This window comes from Manis pentadactyla, chromosome 4 (genome assembly GCF_030020395.1).
Source record: "Manis pentadactyla isolate mManPen7 chromosome 4, mManPen7.hap1, whole genome shotgun sequence".
Lineage (NCBI taxonomy): Eukaryota > Metazoa > Chordata > Mammalia > Pholidota > Manidae > Manis > Manis pentadactyla.
The window spans coordinates 123558672-123583605 of record NC_080022.1 but is presented as its reverse complement, the minus strand read 5'-3'; the positions used below and the strand labels follow the sequence as shown (position 1 = coordinate 123583605).

General features: G+C 43.1%; 1 protein-coding gene and 1 pseudogene across 1 annotated transcript in view; both read right to left on the bottom strand.

Annotated features, from left to right (window-relative positions):
• TEKT3 (tektin 3) overlaps window positions 1–24934 on the bottom strand; it is a 46565-nt gene that overhangs the window by 4241 nt on the left and 17390 nt on the right. The window contains exons 4-7 of the mRNA XM_036925843.2: window positions 13959–14029; window positions 10252–10395; window positions 7753–7975; window positions 4563–4717 (exon numbers count right to left, since the gene is read on the bottom strand). Coding sequence (XP_036781738.2) covers window positions 4563–4717; window positions 7753–7975; window positions 10252–10395; window positions 13959–14029 — 593 coding nt within the window. The remainder of the gene's footprint in view (window positions 1–4562; window positions 4718–7752; window positions 7976–10251; window positions 10396–13958; window positions 14030–24934) is intronic.
• LOC118932414 (U6 spliceosomal RNA) lies at window positions 8772–8870 on the bottom strand (annotated as a pseudogene).

Here is a 24934-nt window from a genome sequence, read left to right as displayed (position 1 = left end):
CAGAGACCTGGGAAGTTGGCACCAGCATACTGGACCCCTTTGTGTAAGACCATCTCATTTCTAAATGTAATCCCCATGGTGTAGGGTTGCCAGATAATACACAGGATGCCCATTTGAATTTGAATTTCAGATAAATGTGCATTTTTTTGTACAAGTCTTTTTTAATTGTGGACATACATACAACATAGAATTTACCTTCTTAGCCCTCTTTAAGTGCATTAAGTAGTATTTTCACATCTTTGTGCAACCATCACTACCATCCATCCACAGAGCTTTTTTCTTCTTGCAGAACTGAAACTCTGCACCCCTTGGACACTAACTCCCCATCCTCTGCCCTCCAGTCCCTTACATCACCCTAGGACAGCACAACGACCCGCCAGTGGTGGTCTGCCTAGCACTGCTCCCCAGCCCGCCTCAGGGCACAGCCTCCTGGTGTACATGCCTGGAGGTGACCCAGGTGTGCGGCATGGGGCAGATGCACCCACACACCCAGGACACCTGCAAGTCCCACCCAAGCTGATGGTGATGCCATCTTGCAGATCCACAACCCAAAATCCTCCTGAGTGATGTGACCCACCCTCCCATGCCTCATGCTCCCACATCCCTCGTTGGTAACTCTGTTATTCCTGCCTCCCAGGGGGCCTCATCATGCCCACCACGACCCTCTGCCCTCCACTCTGCAGGCATGGCCTCCAGTGTGCTCAGCTCAGAACACTCTTGCTCGACTCTAGCTCCCACTAGTTCCTGCCATCCTCAAAGCCCAGCTGAACACACTTGTTAGAGGAGTCTCTCCCTTTGCCCTGAGTCTAGGCCACTGCTCGTATCATGTGTCCCAAGAGCACCATCCCTTTTGCAGCCCTCAGGGTGCCTGTCTGGTCCTGACTGCTCTGTCCACCCTGCAGAGCACCAACTCCACAAAGGTACCATCCATTTGGGCCAGCGTTGCTTGGGGCTGTGTCCACAGCCCCTCCTGCAGCTGACAGGCATGCAAAGGATATTTTTTGGATGAGGACCAGCTTCCATGTCCTAAGGAAGAAGGTCACCATGGGAGCCAAGGGGCTGTCCAGAGGTCCCAGTGCACAGGGTCTTCCAAGAACCAGCCCCCAGGGGATGAAGATGAAGCACAGGCCAGAGGGCTCCTGGGGGGATCAACCCCAAGCCACTTGCAGCCAGTCCGAGGCAAGGGCACCACACGAGCCCCAAAAGGCTCAGGGAAACAACAACACTCTGTGAAAACACAGCCACACCGTGTGTTTCCTTCCTTCTAAGAACTGTACATTTTCTGAGTTTCAGTGGGAGAAGGGATGGAACCCTAACCTCAATGCCAGGGTTTCTTTTGGGCTCAGATTGCTAAACACTAAATCCCAGAACATATCTGAAAGCATATTTTTATTGTTGCTGCTGTTTAGATCAAGTTGGATTAAAAAGAAAGTCTTTTTGAAGATCTCAGGGTGTAAAATATCACCAGCAAATAAATACATGTTTGGGGAGGCTGCCGCAGCGGGCCAGTGGTGAAATTTAAGATGGCAGGCTGTTTGTGATCCCCCAGGCCTGCTTCGCTGTCCCACCATCCCCAGAGCTGCTCCCCTGGTTGCAGGAGGAGCCTAAGACCCACTATAGGAAGCGAGCAGGAAGATATGTGCATGTTTGCTCTTTGCAGATGAATACCAGTCCAGTGGAAAATGTATCTGAGGGAACTTTTGCAAATATAGATATTAAAATATCAATGTTTAAAAAAATGCAGGGGGCAGCTTCAGGATACACAGAACGACCTTTTCCCATTGCTGCTGAATGAAAGAGGAGAGACTACGCTTCCCTCAACTATCACCATGAGAAATACATTTTTCATCATCTTTCAAGGCCATGTTTCACTCTGGGTTCCCTTGTTCCTGGCAGATTGCAGAGAACTGTTCTGCTGAAACCATTCGTTTTTGGGAAATCACAGAACTGAAAAACATTTTGCATTCAAAAACAAATAAAGCTACCATGGCCTTTGTTTAAAAAATGTGTTAGGATTATTTAAGCAAAGCAGAACCTGGTCTGGCCTGTCACCAAGGATGCCAAGAATGTTGAGTTACTTTTGAAAGAACCGTTTAGAAAATGTTAAATGAAAATAAAAGTCTCGAAATGAAAACAGCCGTTTTTCTCGGTCCTCACTCCCATGAGTTTATAGTCTTTGTTTTTTCTTAACCTAAATGGCCAAAGGGTTGCTTTCAGAATGATCTGTTGAATAAGGAAAAAAATCCCCTCTCCCAATAATATTCCTAAATTCTGCTGTTGTTACTCAAGGAACATATTTTTGGCAATGATATTTTAATGAGAAATCTTTACAGAAACAAAAGAAGGTTTGTCCTAAAGTCAATAAAGGAGCAGAGGAAATAGATACACTATGGAGTCGACAGGAAGTAAAGGAAAAGCAAATTCTGTTTAGCTGTCAAGGGGGAGAAAAAGAACAAAAATCATTCAGCTTCTCAGGAGCAGCTGTGAGTGCCTCATTGTTTGATAACACCAAAGTCAAATCAGACCGTTACATAAAATCCTTTTAAAAATCAACGCTGCATTTGTCCAATGGCAGTCTGAACAATTTATCTATCCCCATCTCTACTTCTGATAACTCTGCAGAAATTTTCAGAGAATGAAACTGCAGCTCAGCTTCTTCTAATAATATTACCATAAAGCCACAGCTTCTGATCTAATCCTAACTGGACAAATAAATGGGTGTAGACTGGCTGTCCTGGGACCGGCCCAGACGCTGGAGTGGAGGCCTTATTTTATTATCTTAAATAATACAAATTAAAAATATGGGCATTAATTATTATCCTAAATAAAGGGCTGTCTATGAATAGGGGCTCTATGGAACCCTCTTTGAGAGCCATGTGGCCTGGGTGAACTCATATGATTATGGCCTAGACAACAGCTCCATTAGGAGAAATGCAGCCAATCCATCTGCATATGTTCTAAAGCATGCTTCTCAGCATCCAGGGCAGACATGCATGATACACATGTAGGGTGCTTTGCAGTAATGATTGCCTCTGTGACTGTGACCCTCACAGTCTCATCCTCGGTGAGATAGAGATGAGAATCCAGTACCAGCTTTGCCAACTTAGCCCAGAGGGGCACTGAGCAGGTGGGATGTGATCAGGCCATGACAGAGGGATGGCAAACACACCTTACAACGTAGGAGGTGTGTCTAATCGTTGGTTTGGTTGAATCGAGTTCTGCACTGAGACAGATCAGGGTCCCAACTGTGGCTCTCCTCCTTGCCACCAGGGGCCAGCTGGGCAAGATCACTCAGCCCACTGCTGCCTCAGTTCCCTTATTTGTAACATGAAGAATAATGAATGAGGCAAAGTTCTTAGGACAGTGTCCAAGAAAGTGAGATCAATACATGCCAACAGCTAATTATCACAATCACTACCAGCCTCTCAGAGGTCTCTGTTTCCTTCCCCTCCAGGAAATCCACTCTTATTTCTTTGGTAGAGCTCAATGCCATTTCATCCCTGGGTTAAATCTCTCACCATGTAAAGGCCCAGGGAGGAGACAAGACTAGGGCATCTCCCCACTGCTCCAGGAAGGATTTGGAGTTTCAGGTGCTGCCCCTTGACTCCCCCAGTGGCTATAAATGCAATTCTCTTCTGCAGAGTGTTCCGTGGCTCAAGAACAGCAGTGATGAGACCCAGACAGACAGGCTGGCAGCTCTTGGGAAACTGGAAATGAAGCCAGTGGGGGAAATCTTGCCCAATACCTTACAAGCCCCCCTGAAAGGAATCTTCAAAGTTAAAATAATAATAATAAAACATATCTAGAGTTCAGGAGATAAACGTGTCCAATTCCTCCCGCCGTGTATACGTGGTAGACGTGGTGGATGAAGACCAGCTGTTTTCAATTTCTAATGAGAACAGAACAGACTGAAATGTGCCTACATGAGACCATGAGGGGCTTTGGGGGATCTCAAGGATGGTTTTAGTGAGGAGAGCAGGAGTTCATCACCAAGAGAGGCCAACGAGAGCAAACGGGTGGGAGCAAACGGACAGGGGTCAGCACAACGGGCACGCGAGTCCCTTTTCTGAGGAGTCCCCAGCACTGGGAAACACCCCACAAGCCCAGGCACTCGGCTGCTTACAGGGAGGTGTTCTGGACACTCCAAGGACCCCAGGGAGATGAAAGGGGCCCAAACACCACCTTGGCCCAGCTGGACGAGGCTTAATGTTTATCATCAGTGTTTTTGCACATAGTGTTGATGTCAATTTCCTTTTTCAAAAAATTATGGTAAAGTATACACCACACAAAATTTACCATCTCAGCTATTTTTAAGTGTACAGTTCAGTGGCATTAAGTCCATTCCAGTGTCATGCAACCATCACCACCATCCACTTACAGAATTAGCCATCCTTCCAAACCGAAATTCCATGTCCACTCAAAGCAAATCCCCCATCTGTATGCTCCATGTTGCCAGCGTGGTGGCAGAGAGTGCCTTTATAAAGAGCACAGCAGACAGGGGGTGGTCCCAGAGGATGCCCCACGCCTGCCTGTCCCACCCAGGGCCCACGCTGCCGCCTCACCGTAGCTGAGCCATGTCCCGGCAGAGCTCAATGTTCGGTCTCCTTGTCCGCTCATCCAGTCTGGTCTGAGCCACCTTCAGGAATGCAGACTTGTCCCTGATGGCCTTCTTGATGGACTCTATGGTCATTTCAGCCTGGAAAATCTCCTGCAGAGTCTGTGGGAAGAGAAGCAAATGCCTGAGGCTTTAGTGCTATGCCCTCAACAGTCTGCTTCCTGCTCTTGCCTGTCCCTGTGGCCTCTCCTTGCCCTCTGGCATGGGCACATAGATTCTCAGAGATCCTTGTTTCCAGACCGTCCCCAGGGAATCTGCACGTGGCGCTGCAGCTGCTCACACTCCCTGACCGTGGGCATCTCTTCCCAACTCCAGACAAAAATCCCCGGGTAGGAGCCTTTACACCACAGAAATGGGCCTACTATAAATGGGAGCTTGCTTGCTTTTTCTTCTCCAGTCCACCAGTTTGTGAACATTTAATAGCACACATTCACGTGCAACTCTGAGAAAAGTGAGGCCATGAGGGCTGAGTGGTCCTTACTTCCCTCCTCATGCCAATGTGTCTGGCCTCTTTATCTCCCCAGTGCCTCTCCTTATAGAGATGTTTTCCTGCTAGTAGAGGTTGTGAAGCAAATCAAATTCAAATTTCAGGGTGTCTCACTTGCAAGGGAGGAGCTCTGGCAGTTTTGTAGTCCTGGTATTATATTACTTTTCCTTAAAGAGAGGGCCCCCTCCACCAGTGGCATAGACCTGGATCCCTCCCTAGTTCCTCCTTCGTAAAGCAAGCCCCCACCTGTGCTCCAAAAATCCTTCCTTCCTTCTGCTACTGTGACCTCTGCACACCAGTTTCTCCAACGCCCACCCACCCTCAGCAGCCTCCTCCTTCCCCTCAGCCACCTGCCTGTGGCCTGGAGACCCCCAAATTCCCTTGAAGCCTCACGCCCACCACCACTCTCTCATGCAGGCCCACCTACGCCAAGTCCATGCTCCCCCACCCCTCTCCTCATGCCCACTGCCAGGTGCACTCAACATGGCCTCGCTCATGCTCCACTTCCGCCCACCCAGTCTCATGGCGGCCCCCGTGTCCTGTCTCCGGCCTGCATTGCCCTCGTGAAACTGCGCTCTCAAAGCCTACGACAGCACCTCCCGACGCCTCCCTCTCCTCAAAGCCCTCACCCTGCCTATCTGGGGCCGACTGCTGTCCTGATTCCTCCCCTTTCTCTCATCACTTCCAGTACCAGGCTCTGTCTCAGACCACTTCTGGGCTATACACCCTTTCTCTGTAGGTCCCTCCCCTGCAGAGCTCACGTGTAATCACACAGATTCTGCACTTGCAAGCCAGGAACTCTTCAATCTGCCACTGAAGCTTTGACCTCTTGAAAATCGTTACACTGTTCCTATCACCAAGGCCACCCCGATGGGCTCCCTGGTTCCCGAAGCCATCCCTATCTCTCTCCTCAGCATTGGAAGTAACTGCTCCTTCGGCGTAACAAACTTAGCTGCAGCTCCAACCGGTTCTTTCTGCACCTTTCTGATGGAACCTATCATTTTCTTAAGTCTTGGCTCACTCTAAGATATGCGATGACAGGGACGGTGTGGCCTGTACTCCAAGAGTTGAGCACGGGGTGTAGCTGTTATGGGCTGAATTCTATCCTCCTCCCCACTCAAAAAAAAAAAAATCACATGTTAAAGTCCTAACCCGCACTAGCTCAAAATATAACTGCATTTGGAGATAGAGCCTTAAAGAAGAAATTAATGTAAAAGAAAGCCATGAGGGTGGTCCCTAACCCAATCTGACTGGTGTCCTTATAAGAGGAGGAGATGAGAGCACAGACACACCTGGAGAGACCACATGAGGCCATAAGGGGAAGGCGGCCGTTTGCAGCCACGGAGAGAAACCTCAGAAGGCACCAGTCCTGCTGACACCTTGACCTTAGACTTTCAGGCTCCAGAACTGTGAAACAATTAATTTCTGTTGTTTAAGCCACCTGGTCTGTAGCGCTGTGCTACGGCAGCCCAAGCAGGCTGACACAGTACATGGCACCCCGTTGAACAAAGGCCGATCCCGTGAGCCTTCTGGAAGCCTTCAGAATGGCTTCTATCCCTTCTCTTCAGTGTCCCCTGAAATCAGGCTCCGCCCACCTCTGCAGCCTTCCCTCCCGGGACACTCACCATCCAGGCCAGCCAACCCCGTCTCTCTGCAGCCCTGAATGCTACCTCAGACTGCCCACCTCCTGAGCTTTGTTCAAGGTGTTGGCCCTCCTTAATGCTTACTTCCTTCTCCAAGTCCCCAAAACACCTTCTGCAGGTGTTGTGCAATGACCACACTCTGTAATTTTCTGTTGTTATTGACCCTGAGCTTTCATATGTATGCTTCTCTTCTCCACAAATATAAACTTCCTTGGAACAAAGACTGCATTTTATACTTCTCTCTGCCCTTCACAGAAGGTAGCATGCTGTCTGGCTCTACAAATATTTGCTGCCCTGAAGACACCATGAGGAGGAAAAGTAAATTGCTGCCCCCTTGGAAAATACGGTGCCTTCAATTGGATAATGGATAACATCACCTATATGGCCAACGGCATGAGGTTCTTTAATAAAGAAATGAAAAACTATATTCGGCATAATCCACAAAAATAATAAGAGCCCCAAGACTGGTAGGAAATAAAGGAAGAGCTCCCTATTTATCTTGAAACATTCGAATTCTGCCTGAAATCCTTCATTTTATTGTCATTGTAAAATGTTTATACTTAGAGCACTTTAAAAAGTTCAATATCAGAAACACTTTGAACCACCTAATAGTTTCCTGTATTTAGTTTTATATTCCAGAAAAAGGGCCTGAAATAATTTAACAGAAAACATTCCTACCATATGTTCTAATAATAAGCTCACTTCCTAGTTACATGCAGTGATTCATTAAACTTTAATAATAATATTTTTGTTTCTACAAAATACTAGGAGCCTTTCAGGGCATAGTGCACTCTTTGTTTCTCAAAAACCAGTGGATTCCAATTTCATTTTGACACCTGGCTACCTGGCTAAAATAAATGGTGTGCTTTGTACTGTTTTTAATTTTCCTTAGTCTGTGTGGCCAGGAGGTCATGCATTTTATGGCATCTCGCTGAAAGTGTTGAGAGATTCATGGTCCTGGAGCCCCCTGCTCTATCTGTCCAGGTCAGCCAAGGTGCTTGATTTACCTTTGCTAAGTGAATCTGAATCTTATTTTTAGCATCTGCAGTCTCAGCAATGCGATTGGTGAAAGCCAAGTTCACTTTGTTGAACTGATTCCACATCTCATTGGTGGTCACCACCAGGAGGTTCTGAATGTCGTCTCTCAGCTTGGCAGAGGCTGCTCGTTCGCTCTGGGAGCGGAGAATATTGTCATCTGTAAATTTGGCCCAGGACTCGGGCACTGAGATCCTGAAAAAAGGAAGTAGAGCCATATAATGGAGACAACCATGAATCAGCGTAGGCGGTCTGTAGGCATCACTCATCATGCAGAAGAGAACACCCCAAATCCTTTGATCCAGGTTTTAGTGCATAAAATGAAAACAGCAGGACAAAGTTTATTTAAAACTTTTTCTTAATTGCTCCTTCTTTCACTAGTTGTTTTCTGTAAATCGGGAGCATAAACTAAGTCCTCTGCCATGTAGGGTTGGGGGGAAAACACTTGATGAAGGGTCTGGTTATGTTAATTCCTTATAAATGTGTCACACCAGTCTGACAAGCATATGAAAAATTATTGAACCTCACTCACAAGCAAGCAAAGGAGTGCTAATGAAAACAACATACCAATAAGCCTTTATCAGCCTATCAAAGAGTGAAGAGAATAATAGTTTTCTGGTAAGCATGTTTAGAAAAAGACCCTCTCATATCCTGCGGGTAGAAATGTTGCTCTGGTACAACCATGATGATGGGCAGCATAAACCAAGAGCCTTTCAAATGTGTATAACCCAGAAATTTCACTTCTGGAAATTTTTTAATCAAGATATAATTGACATATAACATTGTATTATTTCAGGTAAGTGTACAACATGATGATTTGGTTTGTGAAATGACCATAGTAAGTCCAGTTAACATCCATCATCAAACATTGTCACAAATTTTTTTTTCTCATGCTAAGAACTTTTAAGATCTACTCTCTTAGCAACTTTGAAATATATGCTACAGTATTGTTAACTATGGTCACCCTGCTGCACATGACCCCTCCAGGACTGAAAATGCAGAATGCTTCACACATTTGTGGTCATCCTTGCACAGGGGCCATGCTAACCTTTGTATCATTCCCATGTTACTTTGTGCTGCTGGCATGAGCACTGTAGAACTTTATCTTAAGGATATAATGTGCTCATGGATGTATATGTCAGGATATTCATTTTCAGCAATATCTAAGCCGATCTCTGAAAAACTGGAAACACCCCAAATGTCCAAAATTAAAGAAAAACTTGAGTAAATTATGGAACACCTTTAAAAGGAATTCACAGGACATGCAAACTCATGTTGTAGAATATTTTCTCAATGTTTTTGATATATCATAGAGTGAAAATCAGACAGGCCATATAAACAGTACATAATGCCATTTCTTAAAAATATAAGTCTATGTCTACATGCATGGAAGCATATTAGAGGGTAATTTGTTAACATTGGGCATCTCTTGGGTGTTAGGCTTATGGGTAACATTTCTTTGCTTGTTGAGGTAATAGGATATCAAATGAGGCTCTGGCTATCGACTAGAGGTTTTACCTCAAGCCAGGATGACCCAAAATAGCATCCTACATGTTCCATACTGTAAGAGATGGCTAAGAGTTCATGCTGGAAGTAGAGGAGACCCTTTATGGAGTGCTAAGTGGTCAGAATGTGTGGTTCCACCCCAGCCACCCCCTACCCCAGAAGGAGAGAAAGATGCTTCCTGCTCACCTCAGGCAGGTAAGAGGCATTTCATAGGGACCACTTAGGCCACAGGGGCTAGATCCTGTCACAGGAGCACCAAGAGAGGGGGCTGCTTTGGGGATGACCAGCCCCATAGGAGAGAATCCATTCAGGGGTCACCTTAGAAAGGCTTTGGGGCCATGAGTGTGGGAAGGAACACAGTGGAACTTTCTGGATGATGAAAATATTATTTATCTCCACTGTGGTCATGGTTACATAGGCATAGAAATGGTCAAAACTCATCTAAATGTACACTTACACCAAATGCATTTTAGTGTAGGTGAATTTCAACTAAATCACATTGATTTTTTTTTTTAAGGGAATGGCTGGATAAGACCATGAACCCAAGATTTCATCCAGGGGCCTGGCAAAAATGATCACTGGCAGAGCAAGTTTAACAAGCAGTGGACATAAAGCCCTGAAGCTGGTTTTCAGCTTGTACCCCTCTGAGCCCAAGACATCCAAAGCCTGGCAACACTTGATTTTCTTACACTTTGTTGTATTTCCTAGGTGTTCTGCATCAAGCAGGCATTACTGTCATAGTTAGAAACATACACAGCAAATATTCTCTTAAGAAAGCAGGATGCCGGGTCAGAACCTGCGGGAGGAACGTGGGGACTCAGTGAGGACTTGTCAAAAGCAGGATGCACATTTTACCTTCCCACATCACCCCACGTTGTCCGACTCAACCCCGAAGCAGCATCATTTCGAAAGGAGAGAGAACAAATTAAATGACATCAAAACCATGCAAGGCGTGACTGACTTACGTGGCATCGACCCTCTCCACCCCACGGAAGTAGCTGGCACCGTCCGACATGTTCCTCAGATGGTGGCATTTATCGTCGATCCGGTACGCTGCCTGTTTGTCACTCAGGTCCTTCTCCAGCTCGTGCTGGGAAGCTCTGTTGGCCCTACAACACACAGTGGGGAGACCAAGCCTCCCAGTTAGGTAAGGATTTCCTAGTGACAAAGGTTAATTACCCCTCCAGGTTGGGACCCACCCATCCTGCTCCCTGGGCCACGCAACGTCCTTCTCCACGCAACGTCCAACTTCTCAGTTACAAGGAGCCTTCCCTGAAGATGTCCATGCATGCAAGCAATCAGAACCCTGCCTAACTGCCCCTTCCGTGGGGCGGGGCTGGCATCCGGCGTCCCAGGGCTGGTGTCCATCTTCCAAGACGCTGACTGTTCCAGACGGAACACTGGTTTAAAGCAATGCCCCCATTTGTGCTTCCCTTTCCTTCTTTCTTTGCCCCTCCTATGTCCTAAGCCCTTTCTCCAACATGCCTTGAGTGCAATTTCCTGAAGTCATGAGGCATTTATAACTCACCTCCCTCCCCAGTAGGTCAACCTCAGTTTTTGGTCATGCTTGGCCTGAGAAGTTTGCCGGAAGATAAAAACCAAGGGTCAAAATTAACTTCCAGGGTGTGAGCCACAGTGCTTGAAAAGATTAGGAATTGGTGCACCCCCAACCCCCAGGCTCATATGCCCCAGCAGTCCCCTCCTGGGAAGGAAGGGGCCTTGGGGACCTCTGAGATGCATGTATTCCTTGCCCTAGGGGCCAGCCAGAGAGGAGACCCAGATGCTCACTACCAAAGAGACAGGCCCATGGGGCAGGCACAGGTCACAATCGAGCTGCATTTTTACTCAGGGAGCAGTAAATTCAACAAATAGTGTCTGGCATGTGCCAGGCACTGTTCTACAAGGCCAGAGTAGATCAGTGGACAAAACAAACATCTCTCCCCTGAAGGAGCTTACATGCTGCTGGAAGGAGACAGGCAATACCCATGGTGAATAAGCAAATCACGTGGTTCATTGGCAAAGCGATGCAGAAAACCCAGTAGGATTTTAATAGGCTGGTCAGGGTGGGACTCCTTAAGGAGGTGATGTTTGAGCAAAGGCTTGCTGCAGAGAGCCAGCCCATGGCAGCTCTTACTAGGCATTAGAAGGAGTCAGGTTTTCCTCTGAGTGAAATAAGAGACCATTGGTTTACAATTTTAAAGAATCATTCTGGTGCTGGGTTGCAACCAGACTGCAGGGAAAGGGGAGACCCAAGAGCAGATGCAGTTACCGGCTGAGACATGATGGTGGCTTAAACTAAGGGGGCAGAGGTGAAGGAGGTGAGAAGTGCTCAGATTCTGCATATATCTTAACAAAAGAACCAGGGAACTCTCCCAGGAGACTGATCATCAGTGAGACAAAAGCTGAAGCTGAGCAGCTGGAACAGCAGCATCCCATCAGCTGGGTAGGTGAGGGTGGTGGGGAGTAGGCTGGGGAGAAGACAGAAGATACCCCTTGAATGCCCACTAAACATCCAAGTGGAGATACGACATAGATTGTTGGAACTTGGGAGAAAGGTCTTGGATAGAAATAAAAATTGGGAGATCATTAGCATATAACAGTATTTGGCAAAGCAGACAACTGGGTGACCTTAATCATTTGTGTATTCCTGGCATCCAAAACGGGGCTTGGCGTACAGGAGCCACTCAGCAAAGCCTGCGCTGAACTAACAGACCTACTCTAGTGGAGGCTTCCCTTTACCTCAGCCTGTGCCTTCGGGCTTGTCGCTGGACCATCAGACCTCATCTTTTTTATTTGTAAAATGGAAATGGGGGTAGCAGCATGCAATTCATCTGCATTTTGTGAATTCTGAAGCAGTGCACATGTGCAAAGGACGGACAATGAGAAAGCAGCCTCGCCACACGACTGCCGTGTTCAGTCTCTTGACTCCGGTTATTGTGTTGGAACTCTGGGATTAAGAGGCCTTTCTCGTTTGTGGGCTGAGACCAAGATGCCCCACAGACCTCCTCTCCTGGACTGACACCCTTGGTCTCCTCTGACCTGACCTCAGACTCCCCTCAAGGAGGAGCCTGAGGTAGTAGCATCCCATCGGCCTGGCTTGTAGCCCAAGATGGGAAAAATCTTGGCTGCCATGCTGGTGCCTAACAGGATGGCACTTTCCTGAGACCCAGACTGAGGCCTTCATCGTTCCTTCCAAAGCAAATGGAGCTGAAAATCCCTCCTTCCATCGCCTTGGCTGGGCCAAGGCCGGGACCACATTAGGGATCCAGGCCCCACCAAATCCTGGAGAAGCCATCCCCAGAAATAAGGGAGGTACTTTGCCTACTTCAAAGGGTTGCCAACAAAGACTCCAAACAAGCCCACATGCAGACAGAGCCGTCCACAAAGGCTTACACAGGGCCAGCAGGGAGGCGGCCTGCAATGGGCATGGCTGTGACGATGTGGGGTCCCAGCGTGGCACAATCCGGGCCGAGAAACAAGAAACATGGAAGATGGGTGCAGATTTTCAATTATAAAGGAAAAGAAGGATTAGGAACTGGAACAGAAGAAAACAGACAGGGACAATTCTTGGAACTACACTCAACTGTTTCTGTGATTCCTATGGAGCGGGAACCAGCAGGTAATGTCAGAACTGGACTGCTTGTGTTTATAGCTCAAGTAGACCATGTAGTTAACCCAGCCACAGTCACCCGTAACTAATCTGTTATAACTGTCCTTACCAATTTCTGAATTAAAGAACCCCTCCAACACAACTCGAGAGAGAGATCTCAGCAGCTATCCAAACCTTGCCGACCTTCATGGCATCAGCCCTGGTGGGCAGGATGGGAAGCTAAGCAGGCAGTCCTCAGATCTCCATGGCAGTCCCTCCTTTGGACATATCACACGGTATCCTCAACACGAGTATCAGCAGAATCATTTCTTTGAGTGACATCTTCGACACCAGTTCCTTCCATGACCTTAACCAAATGAACACTGATCTTCCTGTCCATGCTAGGCAACAGGCCCAGCCTATACATTTCTATGCTGACAGCTACTATCATTGCTTATGACTTTCCTTGGATTATGATTCTCCACCCTGCCCCACCACCACCAATCCCCACCATAAATATTAAGTACCTACTTTCCACTCTTGACAAAAAAAGAGGGACTTGTGTTCTGGAGTGGAGTAGGAGGGATGAGCAACAGAATGTGGTGAGCACTACAATGGTGTGATCAGAGCACCAAGGGGCATGTGCCAGGGCCACCGGGAAATCGGGGAAGGCTGAGTCTTTAAGGAGGTGTGGAAAATAGCCACTAAAGTGAGCTACAATTTATTACTTTTCCCAACAGTTGGGGTGAACATGTATAAGTTAATCTCCTATGAAAGAATAAAAGTCTTCTGAATTTAAAAAAAGATCTTAGCCATACTCCAAGTCAGGGCAGAAGTCCTTTCTATGTTACACATCTCAAAATTATTTCTTTAAATAAAAATTCAGAGCAAGTACTCATCTTAATCTCTGAATAAAAACTGTGTGTGTGTGTGTGTATGTGTGTGTGTGTGTGTGTGTGTGTGCACGCACGTGCTCATATACAAGAAATCCTCATATGAGAAGCTAAGAGAAATCTGAATGGGAGGCATGAAAGTAGATTTTCGTGATAGATCTTAAATTATATAGAGAGGTAAAACTCTTACGCAAGTTGGGCGATGGCCTTATCCAAATGTAGCTTCATCCTTTCTTGACAACACAGAATGATGTCAACTTCCTACTCAATTGAAAAAAAAAACACATTAATGTTTTCATTTTTGAGTATAACATTCAAAGTCTACAATGTAATATTGTAGGGAAGGAAAACTTTGTGGGCAAATTGTGAAGTAAAACAAGAAGACAATTTTACATCCACTTATTTACCTACATGCCCCCAACATATTTCAATCTAAATATTAGACTGAGATTCACCTTTTATAGGGCTATAGGGGAATTATATTATGGGACAAGATGGGACAGAGGTAAAAATTCAGGATTTTTCTTATTTTTAATGTCTGGTCCTTAATTAAAACAATACATACATACATAAAATTCTGGTGATGTGCAAGGTTGAACTTAATACATGGCTTCTTCTATACTAACTATTTTTCCAAGATAGAGGAAATCGGGGCTGGATAGAGGGCAGCCAACGAGAGACTTCTCTCTGGCAGTGCACATAACCTCCAACAGACCCAATTCTTTGGTCCACATGGAGGCTGACTTCCACAGTGGCAGGCCAGCCCTCCCCTCTGATCTGCCTGTGCCCCACAGCTCAGCTCCTATGCTCACTAACCACCTGCTCTACTTGGCCACACTCGGTGCTTTGTGCTATTAGGATGTATATACACGATCACATAATGTGTGTCATATCTGGGATATTTTAATGAACACCTAGTTTCCTCTGAAATTAGAGGGAAGATCTAATATTAGAAAATCTAGAAACTTAAAATAGTACCAGAAAAAGTTTTAAAAGTGCATATAATCATTGTTACCACTTTTCCCAGAGAAGAACGATCATCCTGTATGCACTGCTTCGTGGCCTGCTTTTTCATTTTAACATGAACATTTTCCCATGACATTCAGCAATACCTCAATAAATACTTAGACACTACTAAAGTGTATGCCTTTTTTCAAGGTTTTGACAAGTACAGCCAAAATGCCCTTCAGAAAAATTATATCCATTTACAACAAGTGAATGTGTATTTCTTTACCTCTCACACCAACTGGCCATTATCAGATCCTCTTAATCTTTGCCGATGTGTTAAGACTCTTCCCCCTAAACATCACACCTGCTTGAATCTGCAGGTTAATATTGTAAATGTGCATTTGTTCATCATTTGACTTTCTTCCTTTGTGAACTGCATATTCACACGCTTGCCCACTTTTTCTGTTTTTTCTTATTAATTTATAAGGGTTTCTTATTAATTTATATTTAAAATTCAATCTATTCCCATCATATCTATATAGGTGTGTGTCAGAAATACATATGTGTCATAAATTATATATTTTTTAACCAGTTTGGCCCTTGCCTTTATATTTTGTGTGTGGCGTTTTTGATATACAGACCTGTAATTTCTATGATGTCAAATCTATCAAATATCCCCTTTTAGTCTCTGCCTTCATTAATTGATTAGAAAGGCCCTCTTCATTCCCATATTAATTTTTACTCAAGTATTTAGTGTTCTTATTCTTTTATTGTTTAACATAAAAATATTGACTATGCCTAGTGTTTATATTGGTAATCACCCAAATGACTGGTTCTTCAATACTGTGAATTAATGGAGTAAATGAAAAATGAAATTCCCACCACAGCCTGTTATCAAGGCCACCTTCCCTCGAAGGGAGCAGAGGTTCTCACACATTCTCACAGCCAGGTGCACATCAGTCTTCATGTTTCATGTTGTTCAATCTTCATCTTTCGCTATGTCTTGTTGTGTATGTGTGTGTGTGTGTGTGTGTAGTTACTCCACTGAAGTGTTGGCAAAGGAGGCATGGAGTATACTGCTTAGAAAACATCATTTAAAACCCATATCCTAGTGAGCTTTTATGTCATGTGTATTCAATGCACATAGTGGGAATTCCTAGGACTTTTGGTGGAAAAAATTGTGTTTAATGAGACTTGTGCTGTAAGAAAATTATTCAACAATAATTATTATATTTGAATTTAAATAATGTCATATGGTGAATGTCAGATGGCGGGGAGCAGAAGGGTTCATGGGAACAGGGAATGCCTAAAAACAAAGACCTCTGGAATTGTTCCCATTGTTAACTTATTAACCCATACTCACAGTTTCATTTGGCTTCAAAGTCCAGGGAGTCACCCTGGTCAGGGAGGACCAAGAATACGGTACCCCAAATAACTCCCCAAGAGAAGCTCTTCTGGAGGAATATGGTGAATAGCACTGACTGAGTGTAACAGTCAACAGAATTTATGTGAGAATATTTTATTACACACACATTTCTCAAAAATAGGCCTTTTAAGGCTACTTTTCTTTCCTAATGTTCATTGATTGTAAAAATTAGACTCAGGCAGGTTAAAATATATGTGTGTGTGTGTATATATACATACATACATACACACACACACACACACACACACACACACACTAACATCCCTACCTTGAGCAAGCACCAGGATTTTCTCACTACTTGAATTAATTGGCAGTGACCAAGGTATCCTTCAGCTGAAGAACTACTACTGTAATGCAGATACAGTCATTTTGACATAAAACAGCCTCTGCTACTGACCTAGAAAATGTTAACCTCTAAGGCAATTGTTCTTCTTTCATTTTTTTAATTATTAATAATTGTATTTATTATTACTATAATTATGTAATTATTATTATCTATAATTATATTGATATACAATCTTATGAAGGTTTCACATGAACAATATTGTGGTTACTACATTCCCCCTATTATCAAGTCCCCACCACACACCCCATTATAGTTACTGCCCATCAGCATAGTAAGATGTGATACAATCACTGCTTGTCTTCTCTGTGCTATACTGCCTTCCCTGTGTCCCCCACACACACATTATGTGTGCTAATCATAATGCCCCTTTTTCCCCCCTTATCCCTCCCTTCCCACCCACCCTCCCCAGTCCCTTTCCCTTTAGTAGCTGTTAGTCCATTCTTGGGTTCTGTGACTCTGATGCTGTTTTGTTCCTTCACTTTTTGCTTTGCTGTTACACTTCACAGCTGAGTGAAATCATTTGGTACTTGTCTTTCTCTGCCTGGCTTATTTCACTGAGCATAATACCTTCTAGCTCCATCCATGTTGTTGCAAATGATAGCATTCATTTTCTTCTTAATGACTGAATAATATTCCATTGTGTATATGTACCACATCTTCTTTATCCATTCATCTACTGATGCTTAGGTTGCTTCCATTTCTTGGCTACTGTAAATAGTGCTGTGATAAACATATGGGTGCATATGTCTTTTTGAATCTGTGATCCTATTTTCTTTGGGAAAATTCCTAGGAGTAGAATCCCTAAGTCAAATGGTATTTTTATTTTTAGTTGTTTGAGGAACCGCCATATTGCTTTCCACAATGGTGGAACTAATTTACATTCCCACCAGCAGTGTAGGAGGGTTCCCCTTTCTCCACATCCTTGCCAGCATTTGTTGTTGTTTGTCTTTTGGATGTTGGCCATCCTAGCTGGTGTGAGATGATATCTCATTGTGGTTTTAATTTGCATTTCTCTGATGATTAGCAGTGTGGAGAATCTTTTCATGTGCCTATGGGCCATCTGAATTTCTTCTTTGGAGAAGTGTCTGTTCAGATCCTCTGCTCATTTTTTAATTGGATTATTTACTTTTTGGTCATGTTGAGGTGTGTGAGATCTTTACATATTTTGGATGTCAACCCCTTATCAGATATATCATTTATGAATATATTCTCCCATACTGTAGAATGCCTTTTTGTTCTATTGATGGTGTCCTTTGCTGTACAGAAACTCTTTAGTTTGATATAGTCCCACTTGTTCATTTTTGCTTTTGTTTCCCTTGCCCAGGGAGATATGTTCATGAAAAAGTTGCTCATGTTTATATTCAAGAGAGTTTTGCCTATGTTTTCTTCCAAGAGTTTTATGTTTCATGACTTACATTCAGATCTTTGATCCATTTGAAGTTTACTTTTGTGTATGGAGTTAGACAGTAATCCAGTGTCATTCTCTTACATGTAGCTGTCCAGTTTTGCCAACACCAGATGTGGAAGAGGCTGTCATTTCCCCATTATATGTCCATGGCTCTTTTATCATATATTAATTGGCCATATATGTGAGGGTTCATATCTGGGCTCTCTATTCTGTTCCATTGATCTATGGGTCTGTTCTTGTGTCAGTACCAAATTGTCTTGATTACTGTGGCTTTGTAGTAGAGCTTGAAGTTGGGGAGTGTAATCTCCCTGCTTTATTCTTCCTTCTCAGGATTGCTTTGGCTATTCAGGGTCTTTTGTAGTTCCATACGAATTTTAGAACTATTTGTTTCAGTTCATTGAAGAAAACTGTTGGTATTTTGAGAGGGATTGCATTGAATCTGTAGATCGCTTTAGGCAGGTTGGCCATTTAATTAATTCTTCCTAGCCAAGAGCATGGGATGAGTTTCCATTTGTTAGTGTCCTCTTTAATTTCTCTTAAGAGTGTCTTATAGTTTTCAGGGTATAGATCTTTCACTTCCTTGGTTAAGTTTATTCCTAGGTGTTTTATTCTTTTTGATTCAATTGTGAATGGAATTGTTTTCCTGATTTCTCTTTCTGCTAGTTCATTGTTAGTGTATAGGAATACAACAGATTTCTGTGTATTAATTTTGTATCCTGCAACTTTGCTGAATTCAGATATTAGTTCTTGTAGTTTTGGAGTGGAGTCTTTAGGGTTTTTTTATGTACAATATCATGTCATCTTCAAACAGTGATAATTTAATTTCTTCCTTACCAACCTGGATGTCTTTTATCTCTTTGTGTTGTCTGATTGCCGTGGCTAGGACCTCCTGTACTATGTTGAATAAAAGTGGGGAGAGTGGGCATCCTTGTCTTATTCCCAATCTTAGAGGAAAAGCTTTCAGCTTTTCACTGTTAAGTATGATATTGGCTGTGGGTTTGTCATATGTGGCCTTTATTATGTTGAGGTACTTGCCCTCTATACCCATTTTGTTGAGAGTTTTTATCATGAATGGATGTTGAATTTTGTCAAATGCTTTTCCAGCATCTATGGATATGATCATGTGATTTTTGTCCTTCTTTTTGTTGATGTAGTGGATGATGTTGACAGATTTTCAAATGTTGTACCATCCTTGCATCCCTGGGATGAATCCCACTTGTCAATGATGTATGATCCTCTTGATGTATTTTTAAATTCAGTTTGCTGACATTTTGTTGAGTATTTTTGCATCTATGTTCATCAGGGATATTGGTCTGTAGTGTTCATTTATTGTGGCATCTTCGCCTAGTTTTGTTATTAGAGTGATGCTTGCTTCAAATAATGAGTTTGGAGTATTCCCTCCTCTTCTATTTTTTGGAAAACTTTAAGGAGAATAGGTATGTCTTCTCTAAATGTCTGATAAAATTCAGTGGTGAAGCCATCTGGTCCAGGAGTTTTGTTCTTGGGTAGTTTTTTGATTACTGATTCAATTTCAGGGCTGGTAATTGGTCTGTTCAGATTTTCTGTTTCTTCCTGGGTCATTCTTGGTGGGTTGTGTTTTTCTAGAAAGTTGTCCATTTCTTCTAGGTTATCCAGTTTGTTAGCATATAATTTTTCATAGTATTCTCTAACAATTCTTTGTATTTTGGTGGTGTCCATAGTGGTTTTTCCTTTCTCATTTTTGATTGTTTATGTGTGTAGATTCTCTTTTTCTTCTTGCTAAGTCTGGCTAGGGGAGTTATCTATTTTGTCTATTTTCTCAAAGAACCAGCTCTTGGTTTCATTAATTTTTTCTATTGTTTTATTCTTCTCAATTTTATTTATTTCTTCTCTTTTATTATTTCTTCATAATATTTATTATGCTTCTCCTTCTACTGACTTTGAGCCTCATTTGTTCTTTTTCCAGTTTCAATAATTGTGTATTTAGACTGTTCATTTGGTATTGTTGTTCCTTCTTTAAATAGGCCTGGATTGCTATATATTTTCCTTGTAGAACTGCCTTTGCTGCATCCCATAGAAGTTGGGGCATTGAGCTGTTGTTTTCATTTGTCTCCATATTTTGCAAAATCTCTGTTTTAATTTGGTCATGGATCCATTGATTATTTAGGAGCATGTTGTTAAATCTCCATGTGTTTGTGAGCCTTTTTGCTTTCTTTGTACAATTTATTTCTAGTTTCATACCTTTGTGATCTGAGAAGTTAATTGGTACAACTTCAATCTTTCTGCATTTACTGAGGCTCTTTTTGTGGCCTAGTATGTGGTCTATTCTGGAAAATGTTCCATATGCACTTGAGAGGAATGTGTATCCTGTTGCTTTTGAGTGGAGTGTTCTATAGATGTCTGTTAGGTCCATCTGTTCTAGTGTGTTGTTCAGTGCCTCTGTCTCCTTACTTATTTTCTGTCTGGTTGACCTGTCCTTTGGGGTGAGTGGTGAGTTGAAGTCTCCTAAAATGAATGCATTGCATTCTATTTCCCCCTTTAATTCTGTAAGTATTTGTTTCACATATGTAGGTGTGCCTCTGTTGGATGCATAGATATTTATAATGATTATATCCTCTTGTTGGACTGACCCCTTTATCATTATGTAATATCCTTCTTTGTCTCTGTTTTGAACTCTATTTTGTCTGATACAAGTACTGCAACACCTGCTTTTTCCTCCCTATTATTTGCATGAAATATCTTTTTCTGTCCCTTCACTTTTACTTTTTGTAAGTCTTTGGGTTTGAAATGAGTCTCTTGTAGGCAGCATACAGATAGGTCTTGCTTTTTTATCCATTATGTAACTCCAAGTCTTCTGATTGGTACATTCATTCCATTTACATTTAGGGTGATTATTGATAGATATGTACTTATTGCCATTTCAGGCTTTGGATTCATGGTTACCATAGGTTCAAGGGCAGCTTCTTTATCATTTAGCAGTCTGCCTTAACTCACTTATTACACTATTATAAAAACAATCTAAAGATTCTTTTTTTCCCCTTTCTTTTTCTTCCTCCTCCTCTCTTTATATGTTAAGTACCATATTCTGTATTCTTTGTGTATCCCTTGACTGACTTTTAGGGTAGCTGATTTAATTTTGCATTTGGTTAGCATTTAATTGGTCTACTTCCTCTGCTGTGATTTTATTTTCCCTGGTGGCAGCTATTTAGCCTTAGGCATATTTCCATCTAGAGCAGTCCCTTCAAAATGCACTGCAGAGATGGTTTGTGGAAGGTAAATTCCCCCAAATTTTGCTTGTCTGGGAATTGTTTAATCTCTCCTTCAAATTTAAACAATAATCTTGCTGAGCAGAGTATTCTTGGTTTGAGGCCTTTCTGTTTCATTGCATTGAATATATCATACCACTCTCTTCTGGCCTGTAAGATTTCTGCTGAGAAGTCTGACAATGGCCTGGTGGGTTTGCCTTTGCAGGTGATATTTTTTCTCTCTCTGGCTGCTTTTAATTCTCTGTCCTTGTCCTTGATCTTTGTCATTTTAATTATTATGTGTCTTGGTATTGTCTTCCTTGGGTCCCTTGTTTTGGGAGATCTGTGGACCTCTGTGGCCTGAGAGACTATTTCCTTCCCCAGATTGGGGATGTTTTCAGCAATAATTTCTTCAAAGACACTTTCTATCCCTTTTTCTCTCTCTTCTTCTTTTGGTACCCCTATAATGTGAATATTGTTTCATTTGGATTGGTCACACAGTTTTCTTAATATTCTTTCATTCCTAGAGATCCTTTTTTTCTTTCTCTGCTCAGCTTCTTTGCATTCCTATTCTCTAATTTCTATTCCATTTACCATATTCTCTACCTCATCTAATCTGCTTTTAATTCTCTCCATTGTTTGTTTCATTTCAGTTACTGTATTTTTTAAGGTGTGTATCTCCCTCCTGAATTCATCCCTTAGCTCTTGAATATTTTTCTATAGCTCCATTAGCATGCTTATGACTTTTATTTTGAGTTCTTTTTCAGGAAGATTGGTAATTTCAGTCTCACCCAGTCCTCTTTCCGTATTTGAGGGATTTTGGATTGAACAAGGTTCTTCTGCCTTTTCACAGCCCTGGAGCGATGGGAGTGGTCACAGGTGTGCTGCATGGGTGTCTGCTGGGAAGACAAAGTCCCTTCCTACTTCTTGGTCTCAGTGCCCATCTCCGCTGTCTGGGCAAGTTAGCTGGGCACAGGGAGCAGCCTCTGGATTAATCCCCTAAAATGCCATGGGTGGGGCTCAGGATGACCTAGGTGATGGTGGGTACTACAGACAAGCAGCGTTGGTGTCTGCCACAAAGTCAAAGTCCATTTGTGCTTCCAGGTCACAGTGTCTGTCTCTGCTGTCTGGACTGGTTAGCCACTCACAGGGAGCAGCCTCTGGGTTAATCCCCTAAACTGCCATCTATGGGGCATCCCTCAGGATGGCCTAGGGCGATGGCAGGGGTCACAGGTGAGCGGTTCAGGTGTCTGCCGCAAGGACAAAGCCTGTTCGTGCTTCAGGGTCACAGTGTCTGTCTCTACTGTCTGGGCTGGTTAGCCACATGCAGGGAGTGGCCTCTAGGTTAATCCCCTAAACTACCGTGGGTAGGGTGGCCCTCCTCCTGGCCTAGGTGATGGCTGGGGTTTCAGGTGAGCAGCATGGATTTTTGCCAAGACAGTAAAGCCCTTTTGTGCTTCCCGGTTGCCATGCCTGTCTCAGCTGTCAGGGCTGGTTAGCCGCATGCAGGGAGAAGCCTCTGCATTAAGCTGTGTAGTTGCTGTAGGCAGACCTGCCCTCAGCTGGTCTGCAGCAATGGTGGGGACAGTGGTTTGCATGCAGGTGCCAGCTGGGCAGAATTAAAGGCAGGCTGCTTATCATGGTGACGGACCTCAGGGCTGCATTGTCAAACAGGGGGATGGAGCACCTGAAGCTTGAAAGTTCCCAACCTGCTGGGCTGAGAGTACTGGGACAATTTTGTCCACCAGTTCCTTCTCCTAAACCCTTGCCCCTTTAGCAGCCCTCTGACTGTTGAGAAGTCTTTCAAAGCACCTGCTTTTCTTTTGTCCCATGGCAGCCAGTTGTGAGAACCTGTTCGCAGTCTTAGTCTCTGACTTTGGTTTTCAGCCCCTCTAATCTCCAGGACACCATGCAGTGTGGGTCTGTGCTCCTGGGGTAGATTTCTAGGGCTGGGTATTTAGCAGTCTTGTGCTTCCACTCCCTCCCTGCTCTGATTCTCTTCCTCCTGCTGGTGAGCTGGGGTGGGAGGAGTGCTTGGGTCCCACCAGTCCTGGATTTTTTACTTTACCCTTTTCTGTGAGATATTCACTTCTCCCAAATGTAGACTGCCTGGTGCACCTTCTGGTCACTCTTTCAGGAATAGTTGTATTTGCTGTATTTTCAAAATATGTGTGGTTTTGGGAGGATATTTCCACCACACTTCTCACACTGCCATCTGTTTTCCTAAGACCTGTTCTTGTTGTTTAACAAAAAGATTTACTGAGGTATAATTCATGCACTTAACTGTACAATTCAATATTTTTTTAGTATGTTTAATATATTCACAGAGTTGTGCAACCATCACCAGGGCCAATTTTAGAATAACACACCTCTTAGCTGTTACCCCCAATTTCCAATCCACCAAGCTGCCTCCTAGGCAACCGCAAATCTACTTTCAGTCTCCATATTTCATATAAATGGAATCATATGATATGTGGTCTTTTGTGACTGGCCTCCCTCACTTGGCATAATATTTTCATGAGCACACATATAGCAGAATGTATCAGCACTTCATTTATATTTACAGCTGAATAACATTCTATTGTAAGGATATACCACCTTTTATTTGTCATTCATTAGTTGATGGACATTCGGGTTCTAAATGTCTGTTTATAAATAATGTTGCCATGAGCATTCACATGCAAGTTTTTTGTGGGCATGGTAATAACCCACATTATTACCCTTTTCTCTTAGGTAGATACGTGGGAGTGGCATTACTGAATCATATGGCAATTCTATGTTTAACCATTATCTAAAGCACCTGCATCGTTTATATTCCTGCCAGCAGGGTATGAGGGTTCTAATTTCTCTGCATTCTCACCAACACTTATTATCTGTATTTTTGAGTAGAGCCATCATAGCCGGTGGGAAGTGGTATTTCATTGTGGTTTAATTTTCATTTCCCTGGTGACTAATGATGTTAAGCACTTTTGCATATGCTTATTGGCCACTTGTATATCCACTTTGGAGAACTCTCTATTCAGATATGTTGCCTGATTCATACTGAGTTATTTGTCTTCTTGTTTTGTTTTTTTTCTTTTTTGAGTTTTAAAAAATTCTTTATACATTCTAGGTACAAATCTCTTATCAGATATATGATTTGAGAAGATTTTCTTCCATTCTGTGGATTGTCTTTTCACTTGGCCAATGATGTTCTTTGAAGTCTCAAAGCTTTTCATTTTGACGATCTCCAATTTATCTATTTTTCCTTACATTGTGTTTTGTGGTTTTGATGTCAGATTTTAAAAACTACTGCCTACTCCAGTGTCACAAATAGTTTTGTCTATGTTTTCTTTGAAGAATTGTATAGTTTTACTCTTACAGTTAACTCTTTAATCCATCTTAACTCATTTTTTTAATGTGGTGTGAGGTAGGGGTCCCATTTCAGTCATTGAAGAAAAGAGTATTCCTTTCCCATTGAATTGTCTCAGCACCTTTGTTGAAGATCACTTGATCACAAGTGTGGGGTTTATTTCTGGATTCTCAGACTCTAGCTCATTGGTCTGTTTGCCTATTCTTATGCCAGTACTACAGTGTACCACGAATTTTAACTTTGTAGTAGCTTTGAAATTGAGAAGTGTGGGTCCCTCAACTTTCTTCTTTTTTAATATTATTTTGCTATTCTGTATCCCTTCAATTTCCATGTGAATTTTCAAATAAGCTTGTCAATTTTTAGAAAGCAGTCAGCTGAAATTCTGATAAGAACTGTGGGAACTCTATGGATCATGTTGGGAAGAATTGCCATCAACACTATTTAAGTTACATGAACATGGCA